At 44.7% G+C, this 27434-nt stretch overlaps 1 protein-coding gene and 1 long non-coding RNA gene across 7 annotated transcripts in view; one reads left to right on the plus strand and one right to left on the minus strand.

The window, feature by feature from the left end:
* Window positions 1-23203, plus strand: part of LOC140688037 (uncharacterized) — a 51566-nt gene extending 28363 nt beyond the window's left edge. For 2 of the 3 annotated variants that reach the window (XR_012062715.1, XR_012062706.1), the window contains 6 exons: window positions 9842-9994; window positions 11108-11246; window positions 13285-13406; window positions 20131-20261; window positions 22324-22388; window positions 22794-23203. This is a non-coding gene — a long non-coding RNA (uncharacterized lncRNA). Of the gene's footprint in view, window positions 1-9841; window positions 9995-11107; window positions 11247-12224; window positions 12302-13284; window positions 13407-20130; window positions 20262-22323; window positions 22389-22793 lie in introns of all 3 variants that reach the window. The other variant, XR_012062707.1, reaches the window with a different exon arrangement.
* Window positions 1-27434, minus strand: part of CC2D2A (coiled-coil and C2 domain containing 2A) — a 113253-nt gene that overhangs the window by 56973 nt on the left and 28846 nt on the right. For all 4 annotated transcript variants that reach the window (XM_006208095.4, XM_072946086.1, XM_072946090.1 and 1 more), the window contains 10 exons: window positions 26420-26521; window positions 25499-25675; window positions 22919-23081; window positions 18778-18914; window positions 17505-17636; window positions 11251-11460; window positions 10186-10292; window positions 5690-5830; window positions 1698-1854; window positions 636-874 (listed from right to left, as the gene is read on the minus strand). In XM_006208095.4, coding sequence (XP_006208157.2) covers window positions 636-874; window positions 1698-1854; window positions 5690-5830; window positions 10186-10292; window positions 11251-11460; window positions 17505-17636; window positions 18778-18914; window positions 22919-23081; window positions 25499-25675; window positions 26420-26521 — 1565 coding nt within the window. The remainder of the gene's footprint in view (window positions 1-635; window positions 875-1697; window positions 1855-5689; window positions 5831-10185; window positions 10293-11250; window positions 11461-17504; window positions 17637-18777; window positions 18915-22918; window positions 23082-25498; window positions 25676-26419; window positions 26522-27434) is intronic.

The following is a 27434-nucleotide window of genomic DNA, read 5'->3' on the forward strand; positions in this document are numbered from 1 at the left end:
TCACCATAAAAAATAAAAATATTTTTATTAAACTATAAATTTTTAAAAAGAGGATGAACATACACATGTGTTTATGAACTTACTATGTGTATAGATTTACGTATGCTAGATAGCTCTTAGACGTCACATATGAATGACTAGAAATGAATTTCTACCAAATCTGGACAGGACCGCTTCAGATGGCCTAGCTCAATCACAATACCTACAATCCCTTTGGGAGGCTCTCCAAGGCCCTCAGAGAGAGAAGAAGCTGGCCTGTGTTGCTGCTGGAGAGCCCTGGGTGTCTGTGCGCGGAGGGCGCACGTGCCAGCAGGAGACAGAACAGCCGCACAGAGGTTGCAGATAAAGGCTCCAAGTCAGAAGCCATTCTGGCAGGCACTGTGCAGAGCACCTTCTACAGGCAGCTTTGGGTACTGCGCTCCTGAGTGGCCAGTGGGGAGGCATTGGGTAGGTGAACCACATGAAATCACCAAAATCTGGACAAATACCCACAATTTCATAAGGTCCAACCTAATCCATATCTACAGAGAATGCAGGATTCTACGACCATCCCACGTCAGTCAGGAGACACCATGCGCTCCGTATGGCGTGTGCATCACACGTCAACCTCATTTAAGGTCGGAGCATCTGCTCACCTGGGGCACTGGTCGTTGGGCGTCACGCTCCCCGCCAGGCTCAACTCCGGGACCAGCGTGGGCTCCCCAGGCCTCCTCCGGCTCCGGGCGGCTCTCTCCCTCACCTGCTGCTCTATGGCAGCCCGATCCGTGGGCTCTGGAGGGAGAGGTTTCACAGGAGTCTCCCCGGGATCTGGCTCCTCCATCTCCTCATCGGGATGTTCCTCAACTGCTTGTTTCTTTTTCTTTTTCTTGGCCCTCTGTTGGGTAAGAGGCAGCCTTATGTCAAACAGGAATTCTGGCGTTTCTTTGAAAAGCACGGTCTTCAGAATCTACTAGACCTGAATGTAAACCCAGCTCCACCTCAACCAGCCATGTGCACTCAGGCAGCTCGCTAAGCCATTCAACCTTTCCATGCCTCAGTTTTCTCATCTACAAAGTGGGGACAACCACAGGAAATTTTTTTCCCAGGGCTGTTGAAATGAAGTAATGCCTGTAAAGCACTTATCACAGTGCCTGGCCCCTAGAAAGAGTTTTAAAAATGTCAGCTATTTAGTGATCATTTGTATCAGCTCTGAAGACCAAGGACACATCCTGAAATTAAAGTAAGGCTTGTGAGCACAACAGACACTGATGTTCACCCTGATCTATTGCTTACTGCCACTGGGTTACGTTTTGCACGGTCATGTGTACAAAGTTGTATAATTTTCTAAGGGAAACCAGAAGCATCAATACCCTACAGCCAATAGGGTAAGGCATATACAGTACTTAGCACAGCGCTTGACACATATCTGAGCAGTTATTACCTTGTTACTTGTTTGCTCCCTCAGCCACAGAATGATGCAGAGAACTGGCTTAGGAGAGAGCTGGCTCTGGTACCAGCTGGCTGGGTGGCTTTTGAAACAAGTGCATTCTCTCATCCTTTCATCCCCTAGCGAGGGGGCCAGGAGGGAGACAGAGCAGAGCCAGTGGGGGATCCCAGCCTGCTGCTCAGTTTCCCTCCTCCCGTCTAAAGGGGCACCCTCCCAGCCCCTTCTGTCCCCAGGGGCAGCTCTGTTCAAAGCTGAGGGACTGTTTACAGACTTGAGCTTTCTTCCAGGCTTTCCACTGCTGATGCGCGGTTCTGTATTCCTCCATCTTCTGTTCGTAATCTTCCGTGTGCTCTTCCAACAATTCCCTTATTTCGGCTTGAATTTCTGCTTCATATGCTTCTTCATCTGCTTTCTGGTCAACTTTCTCCCTGTAAAATAATTTACGGAGCCTTTTTTCTTTCTTGAAATGAAGGGATAGAGTAATAGTAACAGCAGGTACCTGTGTGGGCTTGCTCTGTGGCAGGTGCTCTCCTAAAAGCTTTGCACAGGTTAGCTCATAGCCCCGTGCGGCAGGTACTATTCCCATCAGCATTTTATACATGAGGCGACTGCGGCACAGAGAGGTTAAGTAACTTGCCCAAGATCACACAGTAGGTGAGTGGAAGAGCTGGAATACGAGCCCAGTCTATTTACCACTAAGCAACAATGCTGCGCTGAGTTAAACATCCAGACGGCACACTGACACAGTGAATTCTCAGCCCGCAGGGGTAGCAGTTTCATGGGAGTTATTTTGTCAAGTCTTCAAGTCCCTGAGGAACCACTTCATTATGTCGCTACTGAGTCCCTGAAACCACTTTTTTTGACTTTGGATTGATGATTTGAGCTTTTCTTTGTTGATTCTGCTGACAGTCCATGGAGAGTTCAGCCCAACCCAAAGCAGCATCTCCCACAGTGTGTTCTGTAGAAATGTTGGTCCTGTGAGATGCCCTACAAAAAAAGGTGCTGTGGCCAAATCAACACGAGGCTGAACAAATATGGGTTTCCCTGTTGCTTTTAAAGGGCTTTGCAGAGCCTTTTATATGTTGATGGGCAGAGTGACTCCCCAGGAGTACAGAGGGCAAGCGTGGTACCCAGCACATCTCACCTGGAGCGTCAGAGGTGTTCCAACCCATCCTCTGTGCTGATCTCCTAATGCAATCAGTGTGGTCTGGCCCACAGGCTCTACGCCCCTGACGTTCCTCCTCTTCTTTAGAGAAACTTTGTCAAGTGCCCAGAGCTGACCATTGTTTGCTTCTGTACATGTGTGACCTGGTGGGTTAGCAATTAACAGCCCCCCAGGGAAAGACTCTTAAAGATCTCTAGGTTTCTGAAGAATCATTTTGGAAACACAGTGGCACATGAAATGTATAAACATCAGGGAAATCTGGCCTCCAAATTAGGTTCTGATATATAGGGAACCATCTGCTTTTCTCCTTGTTAATCAGAGGCATGAATAAGCTAGTTGAAATTTAAATATTTTTGCAGAAAAAAAATTATGCCATATAATAAGGTAGTTGGATGAATCAAGAGTGTGAAAAAAAGGCCCTCCACAAGAATTCAGGAGACAGCTACTTATGGGGCGAAGCGATGGGAAGTATCACAAAAAAGGAGTTTGCAACCTAGAGGGGACTTTAAAGGTAAATTTTCTATACATTTTTGTTTATCCTAAACTTAAGTAAGGAAGGTGAAAACAATCTCGTAAGTATTCATGTTCTGCTTCTGGATGGGAGGGGTGGCCTGGAAGATGGAATTTGGAAGCCGAAACACACTGGAATTTCTAGGGGACATCCATGGTTTCTGTGGGCAGACTGTTTGAATTTGTTGTTATTTTATACTACATGCTTTTTGTTAATTGGGCAGACACTAAGCGGCAGGTGCACCATCTGGGATCAGATAGCCCATGGTGGCAAGGCCCCTCCCTCGGAAAATAGAGTCTTGTATTTGTTCTGGAAGCTGTAGAATGTTTTCTCAGTTTTATGATAATTGCAATCCCCAAAAATCACAATTTGCGGCTATCTTTGGCTAAAGCCTGACTGTTTTCAAAGCAAAGTATCAGATGGTTGCCCGCATTTGGCACTTTCAGGTAGCTGTCCGGGCACCACGCTTATTCAGATGAAACAGACAGGGAGGGACCAGACCCGCACCAGAGATGCTCTTGAGTTAGTTTGCAGAGCACGGTTTTGCTGGGAGAACTGTGCTCTTAATCACGTATGGGAGTCTAGCCGGTTAGGCAGCATACAGACTCTCAAAGCATACTTTCTCCACACCGTACGTGAAGATCAAATCCAAATGGATTAAAGATGAATTTGACAGATAAAACTATAAAGATTATAGGAGACAGTATACTAGTATGTCTGCTTGACTCAGGGGAAGGATTCTCCAGCAACATACAAGAAGCACCATCATAAAAGACGAAAACCTTCTATTTCTTTAAAATTGAGAATTACTATTCTTCAAAAAGCAACAATGGGGAAGAGTACAGCTCAGTGGTAGAGTGTGTGCCTACATGCACGGGGTCCTGCATTTAATTCCCAGTACCTCTCTCCACCAAACCAAACCAAACAAAGCAGCAAACTACTAAAAAGACAACCACAGAAGCTTCTGCTACACATGTCACTGACAGGGGTCCAACCTCCAGGATATACACCAAACTCCCACAAATTATAGAAAAGATAAAAAGACAAACAATTCAGTTCAAAAATCGGCAAAAGCCTTCAGCAGACACCTCATAAAAGAGGAATTCAAAGCGGCCATTTCATGCACGGGAAATACAGTTTAAGACAGGTCATCAGATTGGCACAATGTTATGCTAGACAAGACCAGGGATGTGGGTGACGCAGCTGACACAGACCCAGGGAGCGCTGGTCAAAGTGCGAGTCAGCACAGTCACCCTGGGAAAGTGTGTGCAATCAGCATGTAAGTATTTGGAGAAGTGTATCCACCAAGACTCAACGATTCCACGTCCAGGTGTATTTCTGAATTTCATAGATACGTGTACCCTAAAAGACATGTATAAACATGTCTCTAGAAGTGTTAGAGCAGGCAGACATCTACATATGAGCAGAAAAAGGGGACACAGGCCAAATGGCAGGAACTGGGCAGAAAGGAGGGGCCCGGGCCAAATGCAGGAAACCATGCGTCATGTAAGCAGCAGGGGTCCCTGAGCAAACAAGGAGAAGCAGGAACCTCTGGGCTGATAAGCGGTCACACCTTTTGGGTGACAAGTGTCCTGAAGGCTGACAAAGAAACGTGGGAAAAGGCAGGACACTCCAGTGTCCGAATATAACCTTTTGCTCATTATGCCCTTATTTCAATAAAATTAGCCTTGCAGATTGGAAGTACCCATCATGGCACTTCTGATCCAGACTAAATAAAGAAAGAATCCCTCCTCCCTTTGGGAAGGTGGAGTTGGGATAAATCAGGGAATGTGACCCCTCCCTAATGAATATTCCGCCCATTCATTTTTTACACTCTATGTAAACAACTTGCCAAAGAAACTCAGGGCAGCCGCTCACCTGAGCCTGTCCTCCCTCCCCTTGAGAGTGTACTATCCATCCCTTAACAAATCCCCACTTTGCTTTCTTCACCACTGCGTCTTGTCTCTGAATTCTTTCTGGGACGGGACAAGAACCTGGACTCCGATTACATCCACCGGCAACAGAAGTCTGTCTATAACACTTCTGTGCTGTTGATAAATGAATCAGTTCAAATGTTCAACAGTAAAATGGACCAATTTTGTTATATTCATGTAATGAAGCGTTATAAAGCAAAGGAAATAAAGTACAGCCATGTGCCATAAAGTGGATGAATCTCAAACGGTACTGAAGACAAGAAACGTTGTGTATTCACTGAAGCATACAAACTCACTAAACCATCCATGCAATATACTTTCACTAATGGACAAGTCAGATACAGGCAATCTAGACTATATGTTTTTAGGGATTATACAGAGATGGCAAAGCTATAAATAAAGGTGAGGAAAACACTGATCACAGAAGTCCAGAGAATGCTTACTTCTGGGATGGAGGAGAGTGTAGTTGGCGGGGAGGACATGGGGCTGCTCAGACACTGGCAGTGCTCTAGTTCTTAACTTGGGGAGTGGCTACATGGTTATTCATTTGTAATTATTTTTTTTTAAATTATTTAGAAACTTGCATCTATGTTTTGTACGTTTTCCTCTGTGCATGATAAAACCCACTAGAACAGTTTTTGAAAAAAGCCTACCTTCTCAAAACAAGTTTCAGGGGTGTATTTGTAAACCTCTGGAACTCTCGAAGGGATTTCATCTCTTTCCAAACTTTTATGATGGTCTTAAGCAATGTTCGATCTTTTTCTTGTTCAGCATCACGCAGTCTTCTTGTTTGCCTACAAAATGTAATACGTGGGTATATATTAAAAAGTTATTTAGGTGTGCTTGCAAATTAAAAAGAGAAACTAATAGTGCTACAATTAATGATTGTATAGTTCGTTTCATAGCTACGATATTTCTGAAGTACTAGAAAACCAAAAATGTGAATGCAAATTTGAAGTCAATAGGATGCCAGTCTGTTTTGAGAGGTTACTTGATTTTGTTTTCTGTAGGAGAATCTGACTTCAATTAAACTAAATTACCATTTAAAGTTCTTATTAATACTGTGTAATCTTAAGCAAACAGCCACCTTTGAAGTTATGCAAATAAAGGACTCAGTAAATGTTCTCACGGACTAAATTATTGTAAACAGGAAAGTATGTTGCTGTCCCAGTTGGCAGCAAGCATATTGAAGCCTGCCGGTATTGACACAAACCACAAGTTGTATGTTTAGGAGACAAAGTAATGTTACGACATGCCTTGGCGAGTTTTCAGTGCTAACTAAATTCACAATATTTTTGACTTCGATTTGAAGAGGCATTGTTTGAAAATGCTTTCATTTTTCTTTCTATTATTTAAAGTGTTTGAGAACTATTCAAGGCCATACTTTAGGCCCCCTCTAAAAATGGTAGCCAAATTCAGAACCTAGGTGTGCTCCAGTATGCCATTAATTAGTGAGTCAATTAATTAATTAGATAATTTCTTTTTCATGATCGAGTACCAAGTGCCACTTCAGAGGATTCAGCAGTGTCTAGAAGATCAATATCTCTGTCCTCAGGGAGTTTGTAGTTAGCCCAGGAGACAGACACGTGGGTAAGTGACTAAGAGAGTGCCTTAGGAAACCATGCGGGCAGTTTCGTGAGTCAGCACCAGCCCCAGGGGGAAGGCCTGAGTCTGGAGGTTGTACTGGTGATGACTTAGTCTATGGGGATGGTACAGAGACGCACAGAGGTCAAGGTTTCTAATCATTTAATTGGTGGCTGCGGAAAAGGAAGATGGCGGAAGAGGTTGGGTAGCCAAGATTGGGGACTCTCGGAAGAACTTAGAAAAGCTAGAGAGCAATGATCTGAAATAAGAAACACTCTTCTGGAGGAGCAGTGAAGCATTCTGGTTAAGAGCACAGATGCTGGAATCCAACTACCCAGATTTAAATCCTGGTTCTCTGGTTTGCTGCCTGGTCTTGGGCAAACTCCTTGACTTCTCCATGCTTTATCTGTAAATTAGGGATGCTAACAGGATTTACTTCGCAGGGCTGTTGTGAGGAGTGGAAGAGTTAATACTAGAACCAAGCCTGACATCTGGTAAGTGGCCCACAAATGGTGTCTGTCGTTACCAAATGTCGTTCTTCCCTTTTGCCTTCAGCTGCTAACTCCCCTGCCTCTTTAAAAAAAAAATCCTGCAATATGAAATTATTTTACTGAGATATATGACAGCTTAGGCCCTTCTGATATATTTCCTACTTCCTTTTTTAGTGCCTGACAAAATAGTCTCTCAGAAATGCTAAAAAGAACTTGGGCAAGTAAAATTTGACATATGAGCTACAGGAGCAAAGAATCATTAAGGAATATTTAATTACAATTGTGGCCAGAGCTATGGCAGAAGAGAAAAGACAATTGTGAGCAGGGAGTCGGGTAACACTTTTCTGAAGCCTGATGTAGGCGGGGTCCGGTGTGTGGAAGGGGGTCCAGCCCAGAGGTGAAACTTTGGGAGCTACTAGCATCTAAATGGTATTTAAAACCTCAGGACTGGATTCATCTCCGGAGAAAGTGCAGATTAATAAAAGATTTAAAAAGAAAAAAAAACCAAACTTGTGAGGAACTCGGAACACTTAGAAGCTGGGCAGAGGAGGGAGATTAGGCAAAGGACCATGGGAAGGACAGGCAGCTGGAAAGGGGTGAGGACATCCAGGAGAGGGTGGTGCCTGGACGCGGAGATGTGGGAACAGTGCCCGGTGCCAAGCACTGGGGGACTTAGATGTGCCCTTCCGCTTAGCAACGCAGAGGTTCCCCGGGACCACGGTGAGGGCAGCCTCAGAGGAGAGGGGGGCACAGGAACGAGCATGGTTGATGATTTGGACACTGAAGAGAGGGGCGGGAGTAGTGACAGCGTATTTGCCAGAAGTTATATTTAAAGTATTATTAGTAAATATTTTCCAGAAGTTCGCTGTGAAGGGAAATAGATAAAGCGGTAGACAGATTGGACTCTGGGGGTCCTAGAATTTTTATTTGTTCAAGATTGAGCATGTCTGAGGGTTAAGATCCAGGGGACAAGGTTAAGTAAAGTGTCCCCTGTACCGCACGGACCCCCCGTGTCTCCTTTCTTATACAGCTTGGCTCCAGTTCAGAGGACAAGCCGTGTGGCCGGGATCTGCTTGTGGAAAATAAGGAGGAAAGTGCATCCCGTGGTGCTGGCACCGACTGGGGACTCAACGGATGCCAGGGGCAGGGGGCTCCAGGGAATGGGTTCACTTGATGAGACATCCAGGAACATGTCCTCTGCTTAGAATCTGTTTCACCAACTGAAAAGTCAGTAAAGGACTAACATCCACTCTTTCACTGGATCAGAAATGCTGGGTCTCAGAGGTTTTTACCCTCAGGGGTGGCAGAATGATGTCAGTGGGGCTGCGGTCCAGGGGTCCACCTGGCATGGTCTGTGGGTCTCACACACACTCCTGCTACTGTTTCCGAGTACTGATGCATCCATACAATTCCATATCAAACCTTCATTGTATCCAGAACAGCTTTCGTCACTTTTTCTTACTCAGTGTATGAAAAACAAAATTACTTTCACAAGGAGGCAGCAGTGTGCAATTCTTTTAACATAAGTAAGAATTTTCACTTGTAAGCATGCTCTTCATACTTTAACAATTAATAGTATACAAACATCACTAATTTCCGCTTTGGTGGAAGAATTTCCAACTCAAGTGTAGATTATAAATAGGAAAGTATATATTTTAACTCCTTGATTTATTAATTCCTGTTCTAAGAATTTATGCTGTGGAAATACTCATCAGGTACATACATATATATGTATAGACATGTTACAGAACAATGTAAATAATAAAAAATAGGAGTAATGCAAATATCTATCAACGGGGGATTGCAAATCGATGTAATGTCAGTATTTAAACAATACACTAGATGTGCTATGATAGGAAAAGGTCTAAGATGCATGTTACATAAAAAAGCAAGTTGCAAGATGGCCCATGCAGTATGATTCCTTAAAATATACACATATACACCCATAAACACATGGATGTATATACATGAATATATACACACACATGTGATATGTATGTGGGAGAACTAGCAAAAAACTGTTAATCGTGATTTTCCTGAGCGATGGGACTCTAGAAAATGTTCCCCCTTTACGTTATATATTTCCCCACTGTTTGGTAATGGTCAGGGTTTTAATTTTTGAATTCTGAATTTTAATTATGCAAAAGTTCAAGAAATAGAAAAGCATATATAAAAATATGACATTTAACATTTTGTTGCATTTTCTCAGAGTTTTTTCATTTGTTTGTTTTTGTATAAAATGTTAGAGTTACTTTTTAAAAAATAGTTTATTTATCTATTTATTTTTTGTTTGTTTTTGTTTTAGGGGAGGTAATTAGGTTCATTTACTTATTTATTTTAACAGTGGTACCGGGGATTGAACCCAGGACCTCATACATGCTAAGTGTGCGCTCTACCACTGAGCTTTACCCTCCCCTTCAGAGTTACTTTTGAAGCTCTCTCCCATTCCATTCCCTTCTCTCACTCCTCGGAGGAAGAAACCGGCATGTGCGTCTTTTCCGTCCGTCCGTACCACACATGTGTGTACCTGGCACACGAGTATTGTTTCACGTGCTGTTTAGATCTTGTGACCCATGACAGAGCACGAATCCTCTTACGGCTGGATTTTGTTATTCAACATGATTTCACCCAGGATATATGCAGCTCTAATTGAGTCGTTTTAACTGCGGTATGGACGTTCATTGCAAGATTAAAGCTGATGTGTTCATTCTGGTTTGGGGTTATTTCTAGCTCTGACATTTGTAAGTGATGCTGTGAAATCCGCCAGTGGGCCTGTGCACACATGTCTGAAGCAGTGTACACGTGTCTGAAGCAGAATTTCTGGGTCCTGGACTGTGGGAATTTTCAGCTCTTCCCTCCTGTTTGTTTACACCAGCAGAGAGTGTAAGTTACCCTAACCCCCGAACCCCCATGTCCTCATTCAACTTTGGTATTAATTTGATGGATGTCTCATTATTATTTCATTTGGCTTAATTTCACATGTATTCAGTGCATTCAGAAGAACTCTGGAAAATAAACTCTCAACAAGGACAGGAAAAAAAAAAGCAGTAGTTACAATTACAGACTCCACTCACCGAATTTCAGATTTATATTCATTGATGGCTTTTGGGGTTGTTTCCAGAGACTTAGGAGATTTTGCTGGATTGAGTCCCATCTGAACAGCATTTCTTAGAGCTTGGAGCTTAAAAAGATATGGATATGCATTTTGAGTTAGAAGTCCTACTCCTTACTACAAACAATGTTCTTGGACGCACCCACTTCTCCAGGACCAATGCTGCCAGGAAACTAGATGGATGTTCAAGCATCCAGCTGTCTCCACGCTTTCACCAAAGTGAACTTCGATAGGGAGCTTTTGCTTCTATTCTTTAAAAAAAGCAGGAATAATAAGGAACAATGTGTGTCCATCCTTGTTCTGTGGCCTAGATTCAGCTGCTCGCGATAAATGCTACTTTTACTCTAGCCTCAGAAATAAGTTTTCTTTCAAGGTAGAGAGGGGGCCTTTCTGGGACCTGGACATACAGTGATATTCCTGTAATATAAAGGAAGCATAAAATTATAGACTCGTAAGAGGAGGTACTGTGGAGTTATCTCTTGTTCGGGCAGTGAGGTTTTAAAGTCAGAGCATAAGACTAAAATTGCCTACAGTCAAAACTACCCATGGAACTCCCACGGGGTCGTATCACGTTAGAAGTAAATCCAAGATGGACAGCCATTTCTTTGAGCATCAGCTGAAACAACTGACTTGTGTCTAGGTACCACGTTAGGGGAAATTACACATAATGAGAGTATCTTTAAGGGCAGAGAGGTTCTCAAGCCATGAGCGGTCTCAGCACCTGAGATCACGTTAAGCAAGACACAGCCCCGTATCTTCCACCCAACACCCACTCCTGGTGGGTGAGATCACTTGTCTGTTTGCACAAATCTTTCTTTAAGCCAAGTGTATGCCACTGAATTTGCACACATTAAACACTGTCATATCCTTTCTTCTGCCTCTAGGGAGGACAACATAGCACATTCTAGGCAGAGGAAGTGTGAAAGAGGCGTTCGCTGAGCATTTGCTGCTGGAAGCTATTTTTGTTGTTTGGGCTCCTCAGATGAACCAACCCCATCACAACCGGCACGGAAGAGCTCACAGGTACCTTATCAGTAAGAAATTTTGCCTTGTTTCTCTGGCGTCTTGCAAGGTACTGGTCGTATAACTGGGCCAGCTTGGCTGCCAAAACATGCTCTCGGCTGAAACAGGGATGATGTGTGAAGATGAGCCCTGAAATATCAATGTCCAATTGGAAATTTCCAGGAGGGTCTCCAGATCCAATCATATGCTGACTTCTGTGGATGTATTTCACTGCCTGCCGAGGAGAGCAGAGTAGGGGAGGGGTGGGGGGTGACAGAGTTAAACCCTTAAGAGACACTGAGCTAATGTGCAGTGGGAAAAGTCAGATGCACAATACCTCCTGCCCTGATCAAGCCGGGAGAACGATGCTCCCTTCCCTGTTCCCTGCCATTTTCGGGGGCTGCTCTTTTCCAAACACTTGAAAAGTGAAACAGAAGGCAAGGAGTGAGAAAAGAAACCATTTCAGTCTTGCTTTCCTAGGTGTTTTGGAGTTTATCTCTACTGAGTGACAGTCCTCATCTTTCTCAAGTGACTGTCCCATTTCTTGGAAATCTTGGGTTTTGTAGCTGATGACCTTGAAATTCTTTTAATGAGAGAAGCATAGATTCTAGTCCAAACTGATCATTATTTGGATCATAGATATATTCTCTATGTGGAGAAGTTTTTAGTGTGTAGACAACAGCCAGGGACTAACTTACTGCACCGAGCTTCCTGCTGACACCGAGTTTTCCTGGGGAAGAGGAAAACCCGCCTGCAGAGCAACAGGGAGAGGGACATGGAGCGGCTGATTGTGCAGAAAACAGGAGTGGAAATTTCCACCGGGACTTTCCTGGATTGCTTGGTGTACAGCGTGTCAGATAAATCTCCATTTTTCTTCCTTAAAGTCATCAAGATATTCTATGTTGATCTCTGCTGTTCCTGGAGGAGTCTAGTTTTTGAGGCTGGGGAGCTCCAAGGTGTTTCTTTTTCCTTTGTCTCTATGTTCTCTCCTCATCACAGACACCGAGAGGATGTGATCCTCCCTGTTTGAGAGAGGAGTTTGGGAAGCTATTTCATGTTATCTGGAAGATGACAGTGTAAGATTGTGTAGCCCAAATGTATTACTTACACGTTACAAGGTTAAATGGAAGTTGCAGCTACTCTGGTCAGAGGTGAAACTTCTACCCTTCACAAACTGTGGGTAACGTGTTAAGTGATCTCACCATTTAATCTTCTTCACGGTGCCATGTGAAAATGCTGCACTGGGGCCGGGAGGCTGGGATTCTGGCTCTGGCTCAGCCTCTAACTTGCTCTGGAGCCTTGGGCCAGTCACTGCACATGTCCGTGCCTCTGTCTCTCTATCATAGAAATGGGAGGTGGAGGAAGAGGTTCCCGCGGGCACCTTGCGGGTTGCTAGGCATCACGTGAAGCACTTCACATGTGTCATCTCATTCACGCCACAGAGACGAGTTGTTGGTTGTCTACAGTGTGATGGGTCTTGTTTCTAAGCAGCAACCGATTTAGAGGGGGGACCTGTGATCTAATCTTTATAATGTGGGGCAGGAAGGACAAAGCCTGAGATGTGCAGAGGGAGGGGTGGGAACCCGGAAGAGGGGTATAAGAGTTAGAATCCTCGATCAGCCTGGGGACGGAAAAGGGAGGTCCAGACTGTGTGTGTGAGTGTGTATGTATATGTATGGAAATACATTCACCTTTGATATATGGTGTGATCTGCTTTTCAGTTACTACTAGTCATTGAAATGGCACCTATATTTGCATTTGCAGTAAAGCACATACACGTGAGTCTTTGTTTACCAGTAAATGTGTTGTTGTGTTGTGCTGTTCTGTGATTTCCTACAGGACTGCAGTCCAGGGTATCCTACACTTCCATAAAATAACAAGCTTTCTCCCATAAAACAACACTTCCGCCTGTCTTTGATGAGAAGATCTAGAGATTTTTGTATATTTTTAAAACGTTCTTCTGCAACTGGGATGTGTTTACAGATATGGCAGGCTCGAATAGGAATGGACTGATACACCTTCTGAAATGTGCTGACTTGACTCTCATTTGGATTTACAGGGAGGCAAGACCATATCTACAGGGATCATATTCCACCGGCATTTCCTAATTTATGAAAGCTCTAGTTCTGACACTAACATCCTCACACTTCAGACCGCCCATCTCTTTTCTCTTTCATTCAGGTAAGAGTATTCAGTTATAACTGCATTCGTATTGGAAGTTTTCAATCTGCATCTGTTGACTGTGTGTCTGATGATCACCCTGACCACCTGGACAAATTAAAAAATTCCCACCTCACAAAGACAGGTACAACTAAACCTCAATGTACAGACTTAATGGAAAATTCCACTCTAATTGCTTGGCCCCTGCTGGCTCTGGCTTTGGCCTTTTCTCTTACTTGGGTTCCAGAGTTCTGAGGTCACTGAGGGTGTGGCCCTCAGGTTCCAGCCTGTACTCTTGTCGGTATGAGCACGTAGCGTCGGTAGCGTGGCTCCATTTACACGTAGGGTTACCTGGGCCAGCTGCACTTCGCGTCTCCTTCCCCAAACCTGCATGAGCCCACGTGTAACGGATTGCGGGTTGTCTCTGTCCTGAGCTCAGCTCAACCAAGTGTAAAAAGCCCCCAGGACTCCTGGTGATCACTGGGTTAGGCTGCTCAAAAGACCCCAACTCCCTTCCTTTTAGGGAGAGAGACCCCTCGTTCCTTGTCTTTCGTTCTGTTGTATCCGCTCTCTTTTCTCGCACACTGAAAACTGTCATGACGACAGTAGCAACAATTTCTCCAAGAATAAACAGTATTTATAGGGTGTGTTGTTTTAATTTTGAAACTGATTTGATCCCTCAGTCTTCAGCTGAAAACTGAAAACCAAAACTGTCAGAGGTGTTAACCCTAAACCTCCTTTGCTAACACGCTAAGGCAAACTGCATAATATTGTTTATGCTTTGCCTGCAATGTCCTATTTGGCAGTTTTATTTTTTAGTTTTGGGTTAGTTACTTCTTAAGAGGTACTAAACTGCAATCTTTCTCATTGAAAGTTTACCTTTGTTCTTCGCATGTTATCTAATTTCTTTTTGCGTTTCTCTATCTTTAATGGGCTCTAAAAAAGACTCTCAATTTAGGAGCAGCAGAATGTTTCACTTTTAAAAACTACTTTTTTCCCTCTGCAATTAAGGAAAATGTTCAATGAAGAAGTTGGTATTTGTCAACTTCTTTCTAAATAAACCTCCTAATTTATCTAATGCGAGGGCATGCAATCTGGCATCTGAATCGGCAGTCTAGCGTTTTGAATCAAAGAACAACCAAGTTTGACTCCAATCAGGGATGAGTTTGGTTAATCCTGCTGGGATTAATCTGATTAATTATCGGATCTGGGAACTCTGAGTATGATTCATCAAGGCTCCATTAACGGCTCCAGGAATTTCCAGTACCTGGTGGAGCACGCTGACTAGGTTTTCCATTACTTGCCAGGATTCAGCCAGGTGCTAGGTCAGCTACAATTTTACAGGAGAGACAGCCAAGTTAAGGAAAGGAGTAGAAAATAAGGAATTTCTTCTAGATTCATTCAGCTCAGCTGAATCATTTAAATGATACTCAATTCACACTTTTGTTGAAGTGTTACTATGTGCCAGGCTTCCTGCTAAACACTAGGGTTAGAAGAGGAACAAAACAGTATTTGTCCCTGGTTACTCTCAGGGTCTTGGAGGAGGGAGAGAGAAGATGGATGAACAATCTATGAGTAAAGCCATCTCTGCCTGTTTATCAATTTCTCTGCTCCTGCATCATCTCCAAACTCCCAGATGTAAGATATGTTTGGACATTAGATTGAAAACAGGCCGTATGAAGTTAACACTGTTTCTTGTTTCTTAAAGGCAAGCCTATGACATGGACCAGTGGGGAAAAATGGGCTTTGGCATCAGATAGACATGAATAAATGTAAGAAAAGGTAAAAGTCAGTAAATAAAGAAAATTGTAAAAATACTAATTTTGAAAGAAATGCAATGTGTTTTGAATCACCAGAGGGGTCTATGACCACATTAAAAAAAAAGACTGAGGTATACAAATCAACAGTGCAATGAATAGGCAACCTGTTCTGAAGAAACAAAGAGGTCAGCATAGCATCACGGCCCTCTGATTAAGCCCTTTGCTTCCCTTCTAGGCACCCACGCGGGTTCTCCGTGCTCTGCTGTGTTCAAAGCCTAAAACTCTGTAAAATGACCCTGGGAGGCATCAGCCCCGTTAGGTTTCTCCCTTCACTAACTTCTTCTGCTCTTTCATGCAGGGTAACCAGCTCCTCTTAGTGGAACTATCCTCTTCCTCTACTTTCCTATTTCTGCCCACAAGATAGGAAGCTCTCCCTTCTCAGAAGTACTGGGAGGAAACCTCCTGTGCTCTCCCCACTCTCCTACCCCACTGCCTCCGTCCCCAGAAGAACAGGAGGAATGTGACTGGAGAGTTGGCTGGAGCCCGAGAGCCCTTGGTCCAGGTTCTTTGCTGGGCAAAGTAACTGGTGGCTTACCCAGTGAACTTGGGCTTGCGGGGGGACATAGTTCACCGCAGAGGGAGCAGGAAGCCCAAATGGTCTTGGGTCCCAGTGGCATTCCCGTGTCCAGGTTCACCCTTAGGGCAGCTGAAATCTGCCTCCGTCTCTGGTTCCTGTGCACTTCCCAGTCAGCTCAGAACTTCCGAAGGAGACATAAGATTAATTGGCTCCTTCAAGATCCTACTTTCCACAGTAATTATCTGCTATTTTCTAATTTTAACCCATAATTTAGTGCTTCATTATATCAGTGTTTTATGCTGAAATGGATGGATGGGTGAAGAGATAAACTGATGGATTATTCAATATATGCATAAGTTGATACTGTCTCGATCACTAATTATATCATGTATCTTTGTCATATAAGCCAATAGATGACAAATCCCCCACGAACTGGGACTTAGGGTTATGCTTGTTCTGTAAATCTACTCCCAGGGTCACACTTCTGCACAAGGTAGCCATTCATCAATATTTGTTTGCAATAATATTTTATAGAAATGCACAATTAAATCACATCATCTCAATACTCACAATGGTATGAGGTAGAGATGATGAGGAGGAGGATTTTTCAATGAAGGAAACAGGTCCAGAGATGTAAAGGGAGAGGCCTGAAGCCACCACCTGGTAGGCCTTCCTGATTCTGCTCAGACTCTCTGACTTGCACCACTGTCTTCTCTGTTCATCACCCCACTTGCAGCTTTATAGAATCATTACATTCCCTCATCCTGTCTTACTTGAGCAGTGTTGGAATGTTACAAATCCATGATTACACAGGTTTCTGAAGGGGGTGATCCTTGCTTGACACTTCAGGAAAGCAAGAGCAAGGCGATCCATCATGAAGGCAGGTGACTGTCTATTCGACACCAGCCAGCACTCACTGAGCTCTGTTCGAAGCCATTTTATGTGTTATCTCAACCAGTCTGCACAACAATCCTAGGAGGCAGATGCTAGTATGATGTTCATTTTACAGATGAAGAAATTGCAACAAACTTATGGTTACCGGGGGAAAGGGAGTGGGGAGGGATAAATTGGGAGTTCAAGACTTGCAGATACTAACTACTATATATAAAATAGATAAACAACATGCTTCTACTGTACAGCACAGGGAACTCTATTCAATACCTTTTAGTAACCTATAATGAAAAAGAATATGAAAAGGAATATATGTACATATATGTATGACTGAAACATTATGCTGTACACCAGAAATGGACATAACATTGAAAACTGACTATACTTCAATTAAAAAAAAGAAAGAAAGAAAGAAATTGCGGCACAGAGGGGTGGAGGGCAAGTTCACCCAGTGAGTGGCCGAGCCGGGACTTAAATCAGGCAGCGTGGTACCCGAGCTGGGGAAATCACCATAAAAAGGATTTGCGAGGACAGAAAATCTCCCGTTATATAATAAAGAGACAGTGAGTGGGAATATACTCATCCTGCAGTATATGAGACGACCGAGAGAGAAGAGGAAAAATAAGGGCTGCTCACCCGGGAATGTGAAAAAAGATGCTGACTTAGCCATTTCTCCCAGAGAAACTCATTCCTTGTCAAAGACGGGATTAGGTGAGGGCAGGAGACACACTTACATGTAATATGCCTGCTGTTTGTTCTCTATGTGTAAGATAGTGAATTATTTAAAACAAGTTGTTCTAGAATGCTGCAAATTCACCACTCCAAGCTATTCAAAAAGCAAAGTACTTTCAAGCAAATTTCTGTATTAAAAATGGGGAAGGTGGGGGTTACCTTTGTATACAGTGTTTCAAGTTCTGCCTTAATGTCTTGCTCCTGTGTCAACACTGGGGGTCTTGAAGGAAATGGCCTGATGGGGTTCGGCAGCGCCAGGATCCTGCCATCATCTCCGAACCATCTCCTCCCCTGTGGAGCACACAGACCGACAGAATATGGTTTACAAAATAAACAGCACTTGCAGGGCCATTCTCTGTCAACATACTCATTTCACACACCTCCTCCCTACCCCTGCTTTTAAAGTCTCTATTTCCATCAGAAACTGAGTCTTCCATGGAAGTAACCTAAATGTCCATTGACAGATGACTGGATAAAGAAGCTGTGGTGTATTTATACAATAGAAAACTACTCAGCCATAAAAAAGAATAAAATAATGCCATTTGCAGCAACATGGATGGACCTGGAGAACATCATTACAAGTGAAGTAAGCCAGAAAGAGAAAGAAAAATACCATGTGAGAGCATTCATGTGTGGAATTTGAAAAAAGAGAAAACAGGCTGTATGAATTCAGCTATAAAATAGAAACAGACTTGCAGCTGTCGTAAACAGTCATGGTTACTGGGGAAAGGGGGTGGGAAGAGGTAAGTTTGGGAGCTTGAGATTTACAAATATTAGCCACAATATATAAAAATAGATTTTAAAAAGTTTCTTTTGTATAACACGGGGAACTATGTTCAATATCTCATAATAACTTTTAATGGAAAAATATGAAAATGAATATACGTATGTATATGCACGACTGGGACATTGTGCTGCACACCAGAAATTGGCACATTGTAACTGACTGAACTTCACTAGAAAAAAAAAAAAGAAGTTGAGTCTTCACTAATGCTTCTCACAATTAACTTAAGGTATAGTCTTCAACCCCCTCCCCACCAAAAGAAGTTTAAGAAAAAGCTTAAATGAGTGCTTAAGAAAAATGGATTATTTATTCATCAAAAATTTAAGAAAGAGAACCACGGAGAAAAACAATTGAGAACATTCCACCTTTGGACAATTAAGAATTTTCTGTGAGTTGGGAAAAGGCTGCCAATATCTGATTTAGCAGGAGGAGCCTGAATCTAGCTTCCAGAAGATGGGACTGGAGCAGCGGAGAGGGTTGTGTTGCTTGAGGATTACTAAACGTACTGAGGACAAAAAAAAAAAAATGGACCCACTCTGTAGACACCCTCAGGAGGAAAGGAGTACCAGGTTGCAGTGATGGTCCCTCAGGGAAAAGCCTCTGCGAGTCCCTCACGGGCCGCACTGGGAGCAGGGGCTGAGTGCTCACCGGCTCCTGAGTCAGCAGCCTGTTCTCCATGATGTTCTGGTTGGTTCGCGGCACCTCCGGCCTCGCCCCGATGTAAAGGCCCTCGTCCTCCAGGTATCTGGGCTGCACGTTCTCAGGAAGCTTTTTATATGTAGGCACTAGACGGTTCACCAATAAATGCAAGCCACGTTAGTGCCCACCTAAGCATTTCAGACCGCAATCTGGTGAATTAAAACCACCCCTGGAGATTTTAGTTATGCTCCTGGAAGCTTCAGATGCTTCAAGCTGATTTCTAGAAGCAGAACCAAGGAAGAGATGCATGTGTTTACCCACAGAATCCTGTTGTGGGATCACGAAAGAACTTAACGCCTAACCCACCCGCGGGGCTCATACACTGGGAGGAGGGGATTCTCAAATCGAAGGAGCGACTCTGCTCTTTAGTGGAATGCATTTGGACCAGGAGATGAGAAAAGGGTGATAATATCTATTTCACTGGGTTCTTGGGAGAATTAAACGAGGTAATGCATGACAAAGTGCTGTGTAAATTAAAAAGCTTTATGTGAGGCAATGCGACCGTGACCTCACATATTCTTTGATTGGTTCGTGGACAGATCTTTGCGGAGAGCCTCCCTGTGCCGGGCGCTCTGTGGACTCAGTGGGAGTGACAGGCAGCAGCCGTAGACGAAGGACTGGACAAAATGTCAGAGACAGAGAGCGATAGTTGAGGTGAAGAGAACACAGCGGTGAGAGTAACTCAGGGCGGGCGGGCGACAGACTGGAGCCACAGCAGTGGAGAAAGGCCCTTACGTTTGCAGACAGCTGAAGGTGGAGAGGGAAGGTGACGGGACAAGTGAGTGTGTCTGCCCAAGAGAAGAGCGTGCGCAACGGAGTGGGAAATGGAGAAACGCGGGAGTGCAGTGGTGTGGCGTTGGGAGGCAGAGGCTGGCAGGTCTTGGAGGAGCTTGGGTTCTGGTCCAGAGGCTGGGATCACTAAAGGCCCTGCACCGGGAGTGATGGAGCAGATTCCCAATTCTCAAAGCACGTCTGGGCCGCTCTTTGGCACAGTGGGCTACGGGAGGAGCCAGCAGATGCTGACCTGAGGGTCAGGCTGTCATTTGGGAATTAACCATGACAGTTGAGAGACTTAATCCAGTTTTATAACGCTCTCACTCGAAACCACACCAAACCCCGAATCTGCTCATTTTCCAGTGTGTGGCCACTTGGGCACACTGCACCCCAAACCCGTCTGCAAAGCACAACTAACATTGTTCCCAGGATTCCTAGAAAAACCTATCTCTAGGTCCGCAGAAAATGAGGCGCAAACAACAGCTTTACTCTTTTTCCTGTCCCCCACCCCTCCGTTCACATGTCTAGACGCCAGACCACCACCAACCCAGTGGTCTTCAGAACTTGTCGTCAAAACATTCCTGGGCACTCGGCCAGGAAATGCATGCAGCGCTGCACGTACAGAATTAAACCAGGAAAGGATGAGGGTGAAAATACATGTAAGCAGAAATCTTGATGTTCCTGTGAGTCTGGGGTGAATTCACCTGCTCTGGTGACCACTCTCTAAGCAGTAACAAGAACAACAGCGAAGGCACTAGAAGTAGTTATTATTATTATTACAGATGGAGTGTAACCTTTATTTTCTTAATTAAAAAAATTTTTTTTACCATTTTGGTTTTTGTTTGTTTTTGGAGGGGGAGGTAATTAGGTTTATTTATTTAATGGAGGGACTGGGGCTTGAACCCAGGACCTCGGACATGCTTCAGCACACACTCTACCACTGAGCTATGCTCTCCCCATCTAGAAGCTATTAGTTTTGATCCCCTGCTATGTGCTAGTCACAACACAGGCACTTCAGTCATGTTATCCCCTCAATGCTCAAAAAAAAAAAAAAAGCCTTGAGTCATCTTACAGGACGGTTTCATCTCCCCCTGTCTTCAGGTGAGGCACCTGAGGATAGATGAACATGTTCAAGGTCTGACCTTGTGAAGGAAGAGCTGGGTCTGTGTGCTTAGCCCCACGGCCGCCTCCTCACAGGGCGCTCCCTGCGGATCAGAGCAGAGTGGAGGCCGGATCTGCTCTGATTCCCGGCTCCGAGCAGGCGCAGTGCAACCAGGATCCCCTAAGCCTCTTCCACGGCACTGCCAACTCCCAGCTTCTGGCCCTGTCTGAGCCAGCCCCTGGGGGCTAACCCCCATCCCCGACCCGGGTGCGCTCTGGGAGGCCTAACAGCGAGTCCTCTGAGCAAATCCACAGGGGACGAAGCTCCACCCTGGCCGGGCAGCTGCAGTGCTTCTCCCCCGGGAAGCATCAGGACGCAGGTGCAGGCGGGTGGCCCCTGGGGCGGGCCGCCGACCTCACAAACCTGCCTCCCTTACTAGCTGCGTGGTCTCGGGCCAGAGCTCTGACTTCTCTGTGCTTCTGCTCTTTCATCTGTAAAATGGGCCTGAAAAGATCACCTCCTCAGCCCTGGTTGGGGCCACGTTAGTTGATATCAAGCACCTAGAAAAGTGCCTGGAGGAGTGAGTGCACCGAACACGGTCACTATTATTATTACTATTGTTATCATGAAAAGTTACAGCTGGTGGGCACTTTGGCCAGCCGCCTGTTTTAAAAGAAACCTGGGATGGCCAACAGATTCTGATACTTTGGACACAGATGGTTCAAAATGAATTAATAGTCTGCCTGTAGCTCAGCCTGTAATCAGAACCTAGATAATTTAAATGGAACTCAGAACATGACAAATGAAAAGAGATCCAACCTCCAAGTCAGGTAAGCACAGGCCCCCTTCCCAGGCTCTCCTGCAGGACCTGGGCTACCCTGCCGTGTTGGGTGTGAAGTGTTGGAACTGGGGGATCCCTCAGGCATGCTCAGGAGGAAAGACAATTCCAGGGGGGAAAGGAGCAAAGGGAGACTCAGGAGAGAGAGGAAGTAAGGAGATGGGTAAGTATATGCCTAACAGGCATGAGGTCCAGTCCCTCTGGGGTTCAATCCCCAGTACCTCCATTTAAAAAAAAAAGATTAAAAAAAAAAAAAAGCAGCAGCAGCAGCAAGGAGCTATACCTAGGAGCTAATCAAATGGTCCCGGCTCTGGTACCCTGGCCATGGCCCCAAGGGGGAGGAGCCTCTGCCAACCTGCCTCCGGGCGCACAGCATCTCCAACCCGGGGAGTCTCGGCGTAGCCTCAGGATGGGTGCCGGTGGCCAGGGATCCAAGCATGAGAGCAGACGGCTGGGCCCCCAGCATCCCCATCTCTCCACCTTCACCCCGGGGCAGGAGAGGGACTGGAGATTAAATTGATCACCAAAGGCAACGATTTACTCCATCCTGCCTAGATAATGAAACCTCCATAATAATCCTAACTGAAGGGGTTCAGAGAGCTTCCTGGCCGGTGAACGCGTGGACGTGCCGGGAGGGCTGTGTGCCTGGAGGGGGCATGGAAGCTCCACGTCCCTCCCACACACCTTGCCCAACACCTTTCTTCCTCTGTATCCTCTATCATATTCTGTATTGTATAAAGAATAAACCAGTAACTATAACCAGTTTTATGTTCTGTTGTAGCAACTTATTGAACGTGAAGAGGAAGTCACGGGAACCCCTGATTTGTAGCAGAGTCAAACGGAAGTGTGAGTAACCTGGGGACCCACACCCTGAGGTGGACACGTGAAGGAGGGGCAGTCTTGTGGGACTGAGCCCTTTCTCTGTGGGTTCTGTGCTAACCCCAGATAGTGTCGGAACTGAATTGTAGTGCTGGCGCTGGAGAACTGGTCAGCGTAGGAAGGAACCCTCCCATCTGGTCACAGAAATGGTCTAGAAGTGCCGAGTGTGACTAGAGGCTGAAACAGAGTCTTCCCTTTTCATGGCCCAAATCTGAGAGTCTCACATGCTCTCAGTGCCCAGAAATGGTCACGGATTTGGTGAAGGGGCTCCCACAGCATCCTGGCATTTCCTCTGCTCTCCCACCAACAAGTGTTGTTGAATGGATATTTTCCCACCTTCTGCATTGTTTTGTCTGAACATATTTCTTCCAGATTATTAAATCAGGTTAGAAGTTGGGACTGGCTGTGGAAATCGGGCATCCTTGTACACCAGCAGATTTCACCTGGAGGAAAACGAAGATGCCTGCGCTGAGCAGGAAGATAAAAAGAGCACGCACCTGTCAGCCTACTGGGTGTGAACAGGAGCTCTTTTTCCATCTGCAGCCGAACGCGGACACCTTCATAATCTGCTGGTCTGACTGCCACAAAATCTGCATCTGCGTGATCTAAGCCCAGCAGGAGATCCTCAGCATCCTTGCCTTCAAGGAGCTCCTCCTCACCCTGCATGGCATCAAAAATAACAAGAAACAATCAGGCAAAGATAATTAATTTACTTAGAAAAACAATCAAAGATATTAAACGCATCAGATGACATATCCTACAATAAAGCTACCTTTTCCTTTAATGTTTCTCTGAATGAAAGCATAAAACTGTATGGTCTTTCATATTTAATAAGCTTTATTTTTCCCTGTTCTGCATATTTCGAGAATGTCAAAATCGGAATGGGCTGCAGTCAGAAGACATGTGCTAAGCAAAGCGAGTGAAACCTCAAGGATTCTGACCTCCTATGAGAGTGCTGAGTCTTTGACACTTAAAGAGCCTGGGTTCATAAGTTGTGTAGCGTTTTAACGTTCCTCCTGGCAGCGACCCCAGGGCAAAGGCACGGAGCGTGGGGCCCACACACGCTGCTCAGATGCCTGGGTTTGGCCTGGGCTTGAATCGTGGCTTCACCGCGCGCTGCCTGGGAGGCTGCAGGGAGACTAACCCGCCCCTCCGATCCCTGGTTTCATTCCTTGTAAGACAGGGGTATTAATAGACCTTACCTCTTAGGGTTTTGTGAGAATGAAATTAAATGATGCATGCGAAAATTCCAAGCACAGGGCCTGACATCACATATGTCAGCTGAAGTATGTTCATTTAGTTTGAGGATTTTCCAAACATTTTTTTCCCTTTTCTTTCTCCTCCTCCTTTCTTGTTTCCCTTCTTCCCTGTCTCCTCCTATTCTTTCTCCTTCTCGTTCTTCTTTTAAAAATTTAAACTTGACGTTATTTAGGAGCAGCACCTTGTAAGAGCCCGTGGAGACCGCCAGGGACTGAAGCCCAAGGAGGCAGCCTCGCTTCCCGCCTCCTAATATTTCCTCCCCAGATATGCAAAATGATCAGGGAGAGGTAAACCTACGTGGCACCCACGCTCTCTGCCTAATCTGAAGACAGAGAATGCCGAAAATGTCAAAAACGTGAGAGGAGAAACACCGCCTCGTGTCAGTGTGTGATCCTTCTTGCTCGCCCCCCACCTCTGCCTTGCAGTGAGTAAAGACATAAAGCTGCAGAGAAGGCAGGAGAGGGAAGCTAGGGATGGGACCCGCAGGTGACCCAAACCCTCCACCAGGAAGACTAAATCCACTTTGAGCACGAAAAGACTACAAAAGCGTCTGGCAGACCAGAGCCTGGACCACTGGCTACAGGGAAGCGGCTTCAAAGTAGGCATGACTTAAAAGGGCAGTTTTAGGAGCACGGAGCTTCCAGGGAGACGTGGCTTTTTTTCTCCCTCTTGGCTTATTTCACTAAGCATACCGTCTTCAAGGTTCATCTGTGTCCAGCGTATGTCAGAATGTCCTTCCTTCTTAATGCTGAATAATATTCTGCGGTATGTAGAGACTACATTGTATGTAGCTATTCATCTGCTGGTGGGTAGGTAGATTGCTTCTGCTTTTGGCTATTGTCAGTAATGCTTCTATCAACATGAGTGTACAAATATCTGTCTGAGTGGTTGCTTTCAAATTTTGGGGTATACACCGGAAGTAGGACTGCTAGATCGTGTGGTAGTTCTATGTTTGAATTTTATAGGATCCACTAGATTGTTTTTCATAGCAGCTGCATCACTTGGCATCACCATCGGCAATGTACAAGGGTCCGGTTTCTCCACATCCTTGCCAACACTTGTCCGTCCTTCCTTCTTTCCCTCCTTCTTTGTTTCCTTCCTTCCTTCCTTCTTCTATCTATCTATCTATCTATCTATCTATCTATCTATCTATCTACCTATCTGTTTTATAATAGTCTTTCTAATTTGTGTAAAGTGGTATCTCGTTGTGGTTTGGATTTGCATTTCCCTAATGATTAGTGATGTTAAGTCTCTTTTCATGTCCTTATTGGCCATTTGATATCTCCCTTGGAGAGATGGCTATTCAAGTCCTCTGCTCGTTTTTCAACGGCCTGTTTTCTTTTATCTCACACACACCACCCACCCACCATTAAGGAATGTGAGTTGTAGCGGGGGTGTGATACGGGGCACAAAAAGATGCTCACCTGTAAGGTGGTGGGGAGAGAGAGAGCTAGGTTGCATTTGCCTTGGAGAGGCAAACATTTTGCATGTGAAATGAATTCTAATCCTTGTGGAATCCAGCCAGAAAAATCTGCAAGCCACATTGTTCTCCATTCATTTTTCCCACAAAGGAAAGATGATGGATTTAATCAGGGCCCTCACTGCCCAAATTATGGGATGAAATCAGGGCTTCAGAAAGTCATGTGAACCTAGTAGTCCTACTGCTTTCAGCTAAGACTTGGATGAACAGTTCTATGTAGTGGTGGTGAGTCTGTCCTCAGCCGCTTTCTTCCTGGCTAGGATGTCATCACCACCATCACCACCACCACCACCATCATCTTCATTCCTGTCCTGGTTCCCACCAGAGAACTAAATACCGTTTTGTTTGCTCCTTCTCGCACAGGTGGCTCTTCTTCCTCCCCTTCCTTCTCCTCTTGGTTAGTTCCACCTCGATGTTTTGCTTTTGGTTTTTCCTCTGATTCCTCTGGTTCGGGATCAAAGTTGAACGTGAAGAAGTTATAGGCTTCCTCGGCAGAAGGGAAGCCAGGCGGAACCTGCCGAGAAGTATAGCAAGCAATAGAATTTCAATGATCTGGGCTGGGACAAGCTCCGCGTGGCTCACTGACAGCTGGCTGGGTGCTAATGACGTCTGGGACACCCCAGGCTTCCTAAGTGCATTACCCCGGTTGAAGGTAATCAACTTTAACAGGTGCAACAGGCCTCCTTCATTAAGTAGCTTTAATGAGTCACTTTTATTTTTAAATAAATCAGCAGTTATTTACATTCCAGCAAACATGTAACTATATTATTTACATCAGTAAAAACTTCAAAAAAGATGATTAAAATGCCAAAAAGTGGATTCAATATTTTACAGGACAGCACTAGATACTTTTGTTTAATTATGAGCAACACGTTTAACAGTTTTTAAAAAAAGACAATATTTTGGTTTGTTTTGATTCTTCTTGAGTTGGTAGCCCCCCTTTTCCCCATAATAAAAGCTGGTGCAACTGTACAGCTGAGCAAGGAGTCTTATCATGAACATTTCCTGCCCCTCCAGGCATCTCCCTTCCCCGAGTCAGGCAGTATTCCCATCTCTCCAGCTAGATTCCAGGATTTCAAAAGTGGGAATCACTTCTCATACTTTTTTCTTACATACTCCATGGCAGTAGGGGTCAACTCATGGACATAGTCATCTCTCATTGGATAGTTTTGAAAACCACAAACAAATCAACAAACTATTTGATGTAAAGTATGCATAATTTAAAACAAGCATAATTTAAAAAGACAGGATTTCTCACCGGGGGTTTAGACTTGATTTTTCGTGCCGAGTCATGGAACTTGACTCTTGAGTAATCTCGGGAGTCTTCTTCTAGTTGAGTCCTTTGTACCTCCCTGCCCGGCTACATAAGTGGGAAAAATGATAGATACACCATTTAAATCGAGAAACTCGGGATGTTCTAGAGCAAGCATTAACCCTCAAAAGGCTTATCTTCTGACCATTGATGCATCTCATGAAATGTTTACCAATTTCAAATGTATTTGAAGGTTCAAGTTTGCTGAATATTTTCTTTCTCAGCTCTGTCTCTCTCAAGACTGGACAAATACAAAATTTCATCATCAAGAAACCCTAAAATGAAATGTCTTATTTCCTCCTACAGATCAATAGATTATCCAGTTCACAGAGGATCATTTCTAAATAGTTTCATATAAAAATAGATTAAAAATATAATAGATTTAAAAAGTTTCTTCTGCATGGCACAGGGAACTATGTTCGATATCTTGTAATAATCTTTAATGAAAAAGAATATGAAAACGAATGTCTGTGTGTATGTGCACGACTGGGACATCGTGCTGTACACCAGAGACTGACACGTTGTAGCTGACTGCACTTCCATTAAAAAAACAAAAACAAAAGGCAAACAGCCTATGATGAGAAGCATCTATAATGTCTGATTATAAATAAGCCCAGCACACACCCTCCAGGGTGCAGGCCAGTCCTCCTCGGGCGCCTCTGGACCTGCTGTCCACGTGGGGAGCTCAGCCTCCTGCTCACACTGGCTTGATGCTCTCGTTTTCATTCTGGGTGTCTCCTTTCTCCTGAGAGCCAGTCCACCAGGTGCTGCTACCGCTTTGTCCTCATCTCTCCTTCAAACCCACCCCTTCTAGTGGGGAGGGTATAGCTCCGTGGTAGAGTGTGTGCTTAGCATGCACGAGGTCCTGGGTTCAATCCCCAGTACCTCCAATTAAAAGAAAAAACTGACTAACTAAATAAACCTCATTACCCACCCCCTCCAGTAAAGGAAAACTTCATTC

This window comes from Vicugna pacos, chromosome 2, assembly GCF_048564905.1.
Source record: "Vicugna pacos chromosome 2, VicPac4, whole genome shotgun sequence".
In the NCBI taxonomy this organism is placed as follows: Eukaryota; Metazoa; Chordata; class Mammalia; order Artiodactyla; family Camelidae; genus Vicugna; species Vicugna pacos.